General features: G+C 47.4%; 1 protein-coding gene across 1 annotated transcript; it reads left to right on the forward strand.

Moving 5' to 3' along the window:
• Nucleotides 1-219: 219 nt before the first annotated feature.
• CI109_105362 (uncharacterized protein) lies at nucleotides 220-5,504 on the forward strand (the record flags this gene model as incomplete). Its single annotated transcript, XM_032008066.1, has 14 exons — nucleotides 220-985; nucleotides 1,076-1,264; nucleotides 1,322-1,482; nucleotides 1,541-1,640; nucleotides 1,704-1,915; nucleotides 1,967-2,041; nucleotides 2,100-2,285; nucleotides 2,344-2,574; nucleotides 2,631-2,741; nucleotides 2,802-2,909; nucleotides 2,972-3,100; nucleotides 3,168-4,928; nucleotides 5,012-5,411; nucleotides 5,476-5,504. 14 exons carry the CDS (start codon nucleotides 220-222, stop codon nucleotides 5,502-5,504), a joined length of 4,458 nt encoding a protein of 1,485 aa, XP_031857668.1.
• Nucleotides 5,505-12,611: the final 7,107 nt, after the last annotated feature.

Consider the following 12,611-nt stretch of genomic DNA (forward strand, 5'->3'; position numbering starts at 1 on the left):
ACATTGATCATGATCATCCAACAGCTTCAGTTGTCTTGCTTCTGCATTTCCTCTTGCTGGTTGGCGTCCTACTCAATCTTCCTCGATCGATCTTGTTGCTTCTCATCTCCCCCGCACACCACAGCGCGTTCTTCTGGTCATTTTGGTGGGACTTTAGTAGGTCGCCAAATACAACACACCTTAGCGCGCCGAGGAGCTTGACCTCTTCGCCTCCACCTAATGTCGGACGATGACTTCGGCGATGATTCATTCTTGGTGGACGACTCCTTCTTGGCAGAGATAGACAACATTACGGCGTCGGCTCAAGTGCAACCGAAGCTTCAAGCTTTACCCAAATCAACAAACAATGTGGACATCGGTCGTTCAGCTTCGCTCGTACCAACAAGTGGCAACAACAACAACAACAACAATCGGGGATGGACAGGTATTCAACGTAGTCATTCTGGACCTAGTGGGAAATCCAACAAATTGACCACCATCAGCTCGTCTGGTGCTGCCAGACGTGCCAGAGCCCTTCTCGCACCCCCTTCATCGGACGATTACGATTCACTCCCTCTTCCAGCTGAATCTTTAGTCGCTTTCGACAATCTCACATCTCGGCCCGTCACTACCTCCAAAACCTCATCAAACTCCATATCTAACAGATCAAAACCTACTCTTGGTGGCGGCCAATCCAACCCGTCTTCCAGGATAGGAGGCTTTGCTCGATCTGCTAGCGGCAGTTTCCTCCAAACCCATCTTAATTTTCGACGAGACAAGCAGAGTACTAAGGGGAAACGATGGGATCGGACAGAGTTTGCAGAGAGCGGAAGGAGAGTGGGTGCGGAGAAAGGTAGAGGCAAAGGGAAGGGGAAAGGCAAGGGTACTGCCAAGAGAAAAGGAAGGGATTGGGATGAGGAGGAAGAGGATGGCGCAGAGGATCTGGAAGATGACGACGATTGGGGTGATATCATGGCGCCACCGCCAAAACTGTTGGTTGATATTAGTATGTGCATTGAGCCTCGCTCTGTGGACCGATCAAATTCTATTTGATCCACTGAGTGGAGCGATGAAAAACTGACAGACTCACTATTAGATGCACCGTATGAACCACAACGACATCTACCCAACTCTGCTACGATCGACACTTATATCTACCCGACCAACCGTTCGAAGCGGGATTACCAGTATGAGATTGTACGAGCATGTTTCATGGACAATTGTCTCGTAGCTCTGCCGACAGGTCTTGGTAAGACATTCGTCGCGGGTGTCGTCATGTTGAACTGTAAGTTGCCGCTTCTCCAGACTTTGTGTCATCACGGACGAGCTAATCCTCGCACAGTCTATCGATGGTTCCCAACGGGAAAGATTGTCTTCCTTGCGCCAACACGACCTCTAGTCAACCAACAAATCGAAGCTTGTCAGCTTACATGCGGTATACCAAGCAAGGATGCTGCTGTGATGACGGGCTCGAGTGTCCCCGCCAAGGAGCGGATTCGCTTGGTAAGTCTTGATCTTCAGAAGATCGGAAAATCATACTAATGACTTGCGGCCGTGGCAGTGGGAAGAAAGACGGGTATTCTACTGTACACCACAGACACTCGATAACGACCTCAGGAAGGGTGCTGTTGATGCTAGGGACATCGTCTTAGCTGTTTTTGGTGAGCTTCGAACGCGGTGGGAGTGAATGCTTCCTATTTGGCTGATAAATTCCTCTTTTACAGACGAAGCGCACAAAGCATCTGGATCCTACGCTTATACCACTATCCTCGCGTTACTTACCGCCCATCATCCTTACTTTCGAGTCCTAGCGCTGACAGCTACGCCTGGAGCGGACGTGCCGAGAGTTCAGGCTGTTGTGGATGCTCTACATATTTCTCGTATCGAGATCAGAGAGGCGGAAGCGCCTGACATCAAGAAGTACATGAACGAAAAGGTGCGTTTCTGTGACAATTTACAGCACCGCTGCGTGCTGATGTCCTCACAGCGGACAGAGAAGCATTTCGTACAGATGGGCGATGTCATCGAAGGATTCCGCGATCGATGGGCAGCACTCATGAAGGTCAGCTGCTACTTCTACTAGAGTAACTTGATAGCTAATCCTCTTGGTCCCGGTACAGCCATATGTCGCCAAGTTGGTCGACAAAGACATTCTCACCGACCGCGATCTCGATATCAAGCGCTTGAGACCTTTCAGACTCACAGCGAAGCGGATGGAGATTGCAAAGGACAGAACGTCAGGTCTGAAATGGGCTTTTGGTTCATTACAGTCCTTGGAGAAGATGGCAAGAGCTATGGGCAATTTGGTATGTGTTGTACCAGTGCGCTATTTCACCATGATGGAAATCACTGACCTCCTTCCAGCTGGAGTTCTCCATCGGAATGTTCCACACTTCCCTTTCTGAGATCGCAGGCGGAACAAATGCGGCAGGCAAAAAGTCCAATACGAAAGGGTCCGCGGGTTCGATACGAAACAACTTCGAGTTTCAAAAGCTCCTGAGAGACGTTGAGACGGAGATCAATATGATTCGGATTGGCAAAGATGGGAAAAGCAAGGCGGATAAACACCCCAAGATGGCGAAAACACTTGAGCTGGTGAGTGATCAGATGAATTGCCTTATTTTGATGACCAAAGCTGACGAAGTGGGTAGCTGCTTGCGCACTTTTCGCAAGCCGAAGAAGAGGAGAAGAGTCTTGGCCAGAAGAACGATACCAGGGCGATGGTGTTCTGCTCCTATCGAGATTGTGTCCTCGAGGTAGTCGTAAGTCTATGTGGTTGCGTTCCTGCGATGTTCTAAGCCTAACGAAGTGCTCTATCGCAGGATATGTTAAACCAACATTCCGGCTTATTGCGAGCGACCAAGTTTGTCGGCCAATCTCAAGGCAAGCAAGAAGCGGACAAGGGATTCAATCAGAAAGAGCAGAAGAAAGTGCGTCTAGAACGAATGGGTGTACCAGGACAATTCAGCTGACACTTCTGACGACTCAATAGACCATCAATGAGTTCAAGGAGGGTAAATACAACATTCTGGTTGCGACATCGATTGGTGAAGAAGGTTTAGATATCGGAGAGGTGGACTTCGTAGTCATCTACGATATGCCCAAGCAGTCGATCAAGCTTGTGCGTGAATCAACTTATTCTCACCCTTTCGACCGAAACGCTGATACCACCTTTACCCATTGTGTAGCTGCAACGAGTCGGTCGAACTGGTCGTAAACGAGATGGCAAAGTCCACGTACTTATGTCCGAAGGCCGAGAAGACGCCAATTGGGACTCGGCCCAGCAAACCCATCGAGAGATTCAAGAAGAGATTCTGCATTCGCGAAACCTCGAACTGTTTGAGGACGTCGAACCTCTGCTTCCGGAAGGAAAGTTTCCTGAATGTATAGAACAGGAGATGGAAATTGATCCCTGGGATCCAGACGACAAGAAGTTCAAGAAGACATTAGCGGAAGTGGAGAAGACAGTGAGAAAGGCGAAGGAAAAAGAGCTGGGAGCGGGTAAGGCTACGTCGAAGGCCAAGGGAAAGGCGGCAAGTACGACCAAGACGGTGGGACGGGGCCACGAAGTCCCGGAGGGTGCTGGAGGTTTCAAGAGTGTTGCGCAATTACTAAGGGAAGCCAAGAAGCTGGTTAGTTCCACGGCAGGAGGCTTCGACGGTGAAGAAGAGGAAGAAGAACACGAGGGAGTTGAGGATCGACCTAAACCACGGGGTCGAGGAAAGGCAGCAACAACCGCCGCGACTTCTAATGGAAGAGGGAAAAAACGAGGTAGGGAACCCTCACCTGTTAGATCGGAATCCGAGTCGGAATCAGATGAAGATGAAGATGGAGGCGACCTGGAAGCGTTCTTCGCCACGACAGGCGGAGCAACTACCGTGGGAGCGAAAAAGACTACGAAAGCCACCGCCCCTGCGAGTAAACGATCACGGAAAGACTCGCCTGACAGAAGCAAAACCAAATCTGCCCGACAAGTTCAAAGAAAGGCCGATTCGGATCTGGAGATCAATAGCGCTTCTGATCACTCTGATGTAGCAGTGGTTGCGGCGAAGAATTTGAAATCCAAAGCAAAGCTTACAAAGGCGGAGCTCAAACGCCAAAAGCAAGAAGGAGAGAAACAAGCTGCTCTTGACAAATCAGCTCTGGACTTCTTCCATACCGAAGGACCTCTCCGACGAGGTATGGGCAGACCTCCATCACCTGTCATGATCACTCCTCCGTCCTCGCCGGATAGTCCCGATAGAGTGGTAGAGCCACCTTCACCTGGCCTCAACGAAGTGGCTGGAACCACGACGACGATCGAGAACAAATTGACGCCTCGGACTGCTGCAATGGCTGGATTCAGTCAGATCGCACCGCTTGATCTGTCTTGGAATCTGGGTGACGACGATGACGATGATGCAGACCCCTCCGCTATGACTCCAGCAATGAAGGATAAGTCGTCGATGCCACCTCCGCCGCTGCCTTCGATATCTCGAAATCCTCTATCATCGTCGCCTTTGGCAAACACCACACGTAGTGATTCTGCGATTTCCTATCATCAACAAGCTACCCAGTTCCCGGTCCGGCCTCGATTAGGTATGCGAAGACCGAGGCCCGTCGTCGTCTCTTCGGGTGGAAGAGATAGTGCGCATTCACCCACTGGACCGGGTCCCGAAGACGATTCTCCTTTCAGAGGATTGCGACCGCCCGGTGCTGCAGGACTTAGAAGAGCGGTGGTGCAAAGCAGTGAGCCAGATTCGCCTTTGGTACCTATGCGGAGAGGGAGGGTTGTGTTACCTAGCAGTTCGCCCGGGGAAGAGGCGACGGACACGAGACCGGAAGAAGGGAGGAGACGGAGAGGGAGAGTAGGGCAAGAGGACGGAGGGAGAAGGGCTAGGGTCAGAGATGAAGAAGCAAATGGTGGTAGAACAAGAAGAAGTCGGGTGGTAGGGAAAGCCAACAAATTTGTGAGTAGGCTCTTCGTCCTCAATAGGCTTCGAAGCTGTTGTGAAAGATCACATGAACTGAACCTAACCGATTTCGTCTACAGCTTGACATGGACGCCTCGCTCTCAGGTTCCGATTCTGGCGACAGCTCTGAACATTCCGATTCATCCGTCGCATCATCATCCGACCTTCGCTTTGCCGGTAACTTCCAACCCACTCAAGCACCCAAGGGATATAATCAACAAGCGATGTATCTCGCCGGTCTGGGAACACAAGCCCGTGGACATGGACTGGAATTCAGACGTGATTTCGGAAAAGAACGCGATGAGTTTTTGGGTAAAGCGAGAAGACCTGTCTATATCACGGACGACGAGGATAGTGATACGGCAGGTGGGGGAGTAGGACTTCGAGGCGGCGGCGGGGGTCGGGGAGACGAGAATAGTGATAATGATTATGAATTGGGGAGCTTTGTGGTGGACGATGAGGAGGATGTGGGATTTGTTTGTGAGTGGCAGGCCCTTGAATGACTAGATCAGTGACGCTGACTGTCGCCTTATCGACGAAATAGCTCAAAGCGATCCCATCTCCTTTTCTTGAAGCAGAACAAGGGACAGACATGGACGATATAACAGTGCAGGGCGGATACCATCAGCGTGTATGGCGATTGTAGAGCAAAGCTGGACGTGTTGTAATTATGTATCACATACATCTAATCGAACGGAAAGACAAATTCCTAGCGTGTTGTGAACGCTGCATTGCGTCGTGAAACCCGCCGGTCAACTGAGACGCCGACGGCGTACGAGCTGGTCTGTACTGCTCTGACCGACGCTTACACACTACGATCCAAGACCTCCGACGGGCCGTCTATTTCTGACGATTGAACATGCGATAATGTTGTCTCGAAGATCGGAACGCACTTAGCACAGAAGTTATGAAAAGGAGAAAGTCAGACCTGCAGGGTGAAACCCTTCCTCCCTTAATGTACAAGGCCTGTGTTTATGTATAGCAATACAAGTGATGCAACAAGGCAGGTGTAGATTGTCTGAAATATGATCTTTGGGATTGAAATGGGCAAGCAGCTACTTCTGCTATATAACATGTACAGGTGTCATTTGACAAAACGAGGAGTTGTGAGTATGCATCCTATTCTGTAAACAAAATGTCGCAAACTGAACACACTATCAACATGTTCATCTCCTCTCTATTTCATGACACTCTATAAAAAATATATGCTTGTCTGATTAGATCACAGCTTCTACTACAAATTATGCTAAGTCCTCACCCAAACAGCTGGGAGAACCTGCTCTAGCAACATTCATGTCAGAGGCCCATCCAATGGATAATACGGGTTACAAGTAGGTTGAAGTCCTGAAACGAATTGTACAAGTGATGTACCAAATGTGCAAGACTTGGGGTAGACTAGTAGAACATTCCACTTGTACGCTAGTAGTGAACTAGACAGGACAACATACATTCGTCACAGGAATAGCTATGTACAAGTCCTGTACCTACATATATAAGTATCGGTGATGCTACCAGTACTGTAAGAACTTTTCAAGAGACAGGTCCGTCTTGTCTGTCAGCAGCTGCCTTAAGGGTCACCTGCACCTGGATGACGCAAGATGCTGAGTCGACCTTGTTAGGGGCCAAGTTGGGGTGTCACAACATAAGTCGTTTGTACCAGTGTACCAGGTTGTGACAGTTCACTGGCAGAGCAATGACTTGATATGAGGTGATCATGCATGATCTTGAGCCGATCATTGATGTCCTGGACATTATGTAACAGATACAGTGACAGAGGATGGCTACACACCTTTATGTGATCATCACATTCATATCACCTCGTGTGATTCTGGACATGACAGGATGTTGTCTTCAATATTGTTGGTTCAGCTCTGGCTGTTGCTGCCAGAAGATCACAGGTAAATCCTGCCACTAACATTACCATGAAATGCAATGATGCAAAGAATTAGTTTAGGTGGCTGCTTGTGATACCATGATATCATATGAGGTCATCATACAAACATCCCAACAGCAAAGCTGGACTGTGGGGTTCCCCATCAAACCACTCGTCCTATGACATCACACACTATCACACACCAGTGATGTACTGGTGTGTGATGTCATATGATGTAATGTGAGGTCATATCTTCTGACCATTGAAGCAGCTGGTCTTGTTGGAGATAGTAGCTGTTTCCATCACTCCAGGCTACAAGTACAACAAGCAGACCACTGTCTCGTTTCCTTAATACCTTTCACTACCACTTCACCTTATTCACAGTTGAATATCTAGCATTTTGAACTTCCAACACACAGCTCCTGTGGTGATCAAATACAAATTGACATGCCACCCACAGAAATCAGATTCACTGTTCGTCAAAATCCGAATGTAGTAAGTGACCTTGATTCTTGCCCATTGCAGTTGCTCTGGCAAACAATTTGGTTCAGTTGGTTGATGATGTTGCCATTAGTTTTATCACCAGCACAATGTTCCTGCTCAGTGCAGACCTACCTACCGGGATAGAACATTTGATTACCAGACTAGCAAAGGTGATATGATCCAACACAATTACATCCTTCGCTTCGGGCTAGAAGACAAATCAGTGTGGCCACTCAGTATGGCTGCCATCCGCAGTGATGGCACACACACAACAATCAATTGCACCCTTGACATGACCAAAGATGAAGAGGAGGCGATTGAGCAAGCAGAACGTGGATGTCATGAGAAAGATGACGACAGGGCCTGGCGTCTCGAGGATACAAATTCTTTGGACAGTCATCCAGAAATTGAGAATATGTCAGACATCCTGAGGGGGATCGATCAGAGCGGGCAAGAGAGCAGGTATCAGCAGAACCTCAGGGAGATCTACAGACACATCAAGCACGATCATATGGGCAGAACATAGGTTGATAACTTGAGGGATCAAATCACTACACTATTGAGGAGGTGACCTTTGACCACCCAAAATATGCTTGTTCCCTAACTGACCGTCTGTTGGCGAGGTGGTAACAGGTTTTTGGTGTTGGTAGGAGGCGGTGCTGTTCAGGACAAAAGGGTTCACAAGCGGTTTTCATTGTAGCTACATAATGTCATATACAATGCCATACACAGCAGTGACATCATTGAGTCAACCTTGGAGTGATGTATGAGGTTGCCAAACATGTACTGGGCCTTATTGTACTATACCCAGTTCACCCCATTTGTGCTTCTCAGTCCTACTACACTCGGAGAGATTGGAGGTTCAAGCTATGTCAGCACAGAAATAAATCGAGAAGTGTATGGTATGCAAGAATCTTAGGGGGTTTCAGAGTTTCTTCAGTGATGTCATACAGAGTTGCTTCAGTGATGTCATATTGCCAAGATGGCTTCTCAGAAGACCTGACCTCTTCAGACATGTAGGATGTCTTCAGTTCCCTTCAGCTTGGCCCCTTTCATGTCTGCGCGACATATGTGGATTGACTCTGGCTTGCATATAAATGGATTCAATTTTCAATTGGTGAAATGAATATTGTCCCATTTTTGAGTATACGTCCAAACTGTTTCTGTGCAGCGGTCACAGTAAGCTACAGCTGTTCAGATTGAAAGTGTGATGTTTGGTCTTGTTCATCTACCACCTCCCTTCCTCTGTACTTCCACATGACAAGTCAAATGAAAAATAAATGCTGATTGGCTACACTAGTAGTTGCAAAACTGGATCCAAGATGTCTGTTCCCACCTCCTTCAATAACACACAACCTCACGCAACATCTTCACGTTCAGGTTCAAGGGTCTTCTACAAGGTCACCTATGATGAGGCTAAAGACTTGGGAATGAGGCATTCATTCAAGACATGGATTGATCCCCTTGATACCTCCCATAAGGAGTCAGACTTCCTTGAGAGAAAGAAAGAGATTGAACACAACTTGAGACGTCTGGTCACCAATCTCGACCATCTGGAGGATCCTAGGTCCACATGTGTGTAGTGGATCCCAGGCCACACTCCATTCGCTCACCAAACACCAGACTGCCACCACTCTTGGGAACTCAACACCTCATCCGTATACCAACCGACCATACACCGAATACGCCTCCGTACCGACTACGCCTTCACACCGGACATGTCTACAGACCGGACACTGATACGGACCGTCCTCTGTACATGTATGTCTATCGAGCCCATACACTGTAGTAGTCAAATATCGCACTCGTACCGTGTACATACCGACTCTGTGAGATATACAGATCTGTATCCAGACCGAGTACAGAACGGACACGTTCTGTACATGCCCCGCACACAGGAATCACCCACCACAGTATCCGTATGCTATCCGTGTCTCCTCCGTACTATGACCGTGACTCTCTCGTACTTCTTCCGTGTCTTTTCCCGTAGTACGCTCTTATCACTTCCGTAGTTATCTCTCCCCTGCATGTATATAAAGGGGAGCAGACGGACCAAGCAAGAGTTCCTTTCAATCATCGAATCATATTCACTTTCATCATTCACTCTCTCTCACCTCTTCCACCTCTCACTCGCTCTCTCACTCCTCTTTCTCTTGCTTGCTCTACTCTGCTCTATTCCTTGATTGACTCTACTTACTCTAGCGACACCCGCATTGACTCTGATAGTTCAAGAAGATCAAAGGTAAGTACTCACATCCATTAACTTCACATCGCGACGCCCAACACGTTTGGTCAATAGTGTGAGTTCTGCAGGTCGTAGCCCGCAGTCCTCCACAATGTGAATCCCCAATCACCCAGTCCTGCAACAAACACGAAGTGTTCCGCTATTTGGCAGCTAGTTGTGTCTTTGAAGGAGCACGATACAGTGACAGAGTCAAGGAGGATGTCAATTCAGCCCATCCAACTGTCTTCTACAAGTTGTATCACAATCCAGATAATTATGAGACATTGCTCCATTGGCTCTCTGTAGACGATAGGAATTCCATGCTTTCTTTGGGACCTTATCCAGAGAGTTTTTGTTCAGAACCTCCTCCCACAGCAGCACGGAAGAAGTTTGACAACAAAATGGAGGAAAGAAGAAACATCATCAAAAGTCAAGTGAAAAAAGGGTTATGGTCCAAGGATGAGGCAGTTGAGTATTGGCCTAGGTGTAATGAATCACAGCACGTGTAATCCTACGAGACATGTTCCTGTACCTTCGTTTGTGCCTGGCACTGTAGAGGAGTACTGTAGAGGAGTACTGTAGAGAAGTACTGTAGAGGAGTACTGTAGAGGAGTACTGTAGAGGAGTACTGTAGAGGAGTACTGTAGAGGAGTACTGTAGAGGAGTACTGTAGAGGAGTACTGTAGAGGAGTACTGTAGAGGAGTACTGTAGAGGAGTACTGTAAAGAAGTATCCATGTGCCTGGCTTGGCGGAGGCATTGCTTACTAAGGTGGCAAATATTCTCGGTGGCAAACAAGGTATAAATACCCCACCCCTTCTGTAGTCAGTTGTTAGTATCCCCAGTTATGGATCTCCATTGAGTCTCACTCATACAGTCACACAGTTGGTCACAACCCAACAACTCTTGTCGTCATCACTACCCCTGTCGTCACCATTGCCACCGTTGGCACTTATACCTGGGTCAATCATACAACAAGCCCGAAACACTGTCCTTTTCATTGGACATCCCCCGTATCCCTCCGTACCGGCGTGACACTAGGGCTGCAAGAGCCATTGCAGATGACATTGAGGTCAACACTTCTGTCTCATTTGTTCATGTTCCGCTGGTGCACTCTTTGAGTTACCACTTGTGTGATGGACCAGGAGGCTCGAATAGGGCGGTGTAGTATAGGTAGTATGGGTCAAGTGTGTCGCTGATAGATAAAAGATAGTGCAGTATAGTGCAGTATAGTTAAATGAGTGGAACAGGTGCTATCAAACTATCTGAAGGGAAGACTGTGTGCAATGCATCAAAGAGATTCTAGGTGCTATGCTCAGATTTGTGGCTGTCTTACGAGGTGACACAACAATATCCAGAAAATTGCATGCGTACAAAGCTTAGTCAAATCCACTACACAACACTGCTGTACAGAAACAACAGACTTTGTCAGATCTTTTTTAATACACTGACAGGGATTGGAAGGAGCATTGTTATCGCCTGATGGTTACTGCCAGTAGCCTAAGACAATCAATGTCCCTTGATGATACAACCTCATCTGTTACTCGATTATGTCTGTGTTCCCAGTTGCCAATCATTGGGGCCATATTCTGAACTCACAAATAAATGGATGATCTAAAGTTTGCGGTACAACAGTGTGATAATTCTAGGTCCATGTTGCATTACAGCACAACAAAGTGACAGTTCTAAGTGTGTGTTGCAACATAATATTCATCCCAAGTCCATTCAAACACATCAAAGTTTGTGACATTTGTGAATAAAAACGGGGCTTGTTGCGTGTTTTGTGGTTATGGGATACAGGTCCTGACAAACTATCAAGCCAAATCCTGAGACCAGTACAAGCACAGGTACAAGAACATGTCTTGTAAAATTACACATGTAGAGTTACACATGCTGTAAGTCAATACAATGAGGTGTTGCTATGTTGACTCCAAGAAAATTAGCATGATTTTCAGTCACACAATTGGTCTTAAACCCCAACAAGCTGCTCTTTCTCCATCATCACTGCTGCTCCCAGTGGCACTCATAGTGGGGTCTAACAACACACTCATAACACTGTCCTTTGCATTTGATACACCTGTGCCTCTCTGTACTGGTGTACCATCAAGCGAGGTGGCACTGTTTCTAAATGGTAGTGACTTAGTGGATTACATCAGTGCTAGTTTCCATGCCGTTTACTGTATGTGTGATGATGCATCTTTTGCTTTCCTTCCTATCAAACAGTCATCTGGTCGATGTCAATTTTGGCTGCATACATCCAGTGCTACCCCCTATATGTACAGTACCACATCTCTCTACATACATACTCTGTTGACAATGCCAATTCTCTCTGAGTACAGTGTGGGAGTGACACACATCTTACTTGTCCCCTAACGTATGCCCTGCTTGGTCATGAGACAAAGGTTCCATAAGGCAGTGAGTCATTAGCTGTGAGCCTGGTAGTGCATGTGCCCCGGTCGTTTTTGCAGGCAAACTGAAGCTGATGATGTTCATATTTTGCCTCCACACGGTGTGCAGCTGCCCGTCCCAAATCATGCCAACTGATTGCGTTTTGGGACTTTGCATCATATGACAAATCACTCTCACCAATTGCATTGAGACTCTGCAATTCCTGATCCACCAAGCTCTTGAATTGCTTGATTGCGCTCTTTGCGACCCGTGTATCTGCTCCCTTGGTACAGCAGACTTTATAGACAAATGGCTGGGCAGAGCTGGGTTCATACTTAGTCCGGTATACAATGACCGTGTCTGCATCAATCACCATTTTTGCGTCAATTGTGAAGCAATAAATAACATCTCTGTAATCTTTGTAGGTCATGCGTGCAGGTGAATGTGAGACTAAGCAATCGGCGCAAGCAAATAAGTACTTTTGTATTTATGAGGAGATAAATGAAGGTGAGCCAGTAATAGAGATCCGGTAATGCAGATAACAACTCACTGTCAAGCTTGTGCTTGATTTGAGTTGCTAGAGATTGAAAAAAAAACTGGTGAAGAATGGTTGAATGTAGAGGGAGACGTTTTGCTGAGGGGAACAACTTATATCCTCTTCTAGCATCTGACAAGATATTGGTTCCCTTGGGATGTGTGCAGTATCTTGTACA

This window comes from Kwoniella shandongensis, chromosome 9 (genome assembly GCF_008629635.2).
Source record: "Kwoniella shandongensis chromosome 9, complete sequence".
Lineage (NCBI taxonomy): Eukaryota > Fungi > Basidiomycota > Tremellomycetes > Tremellales > Cryptococcaceae > Kwoniella > Kwoniella shandongensis.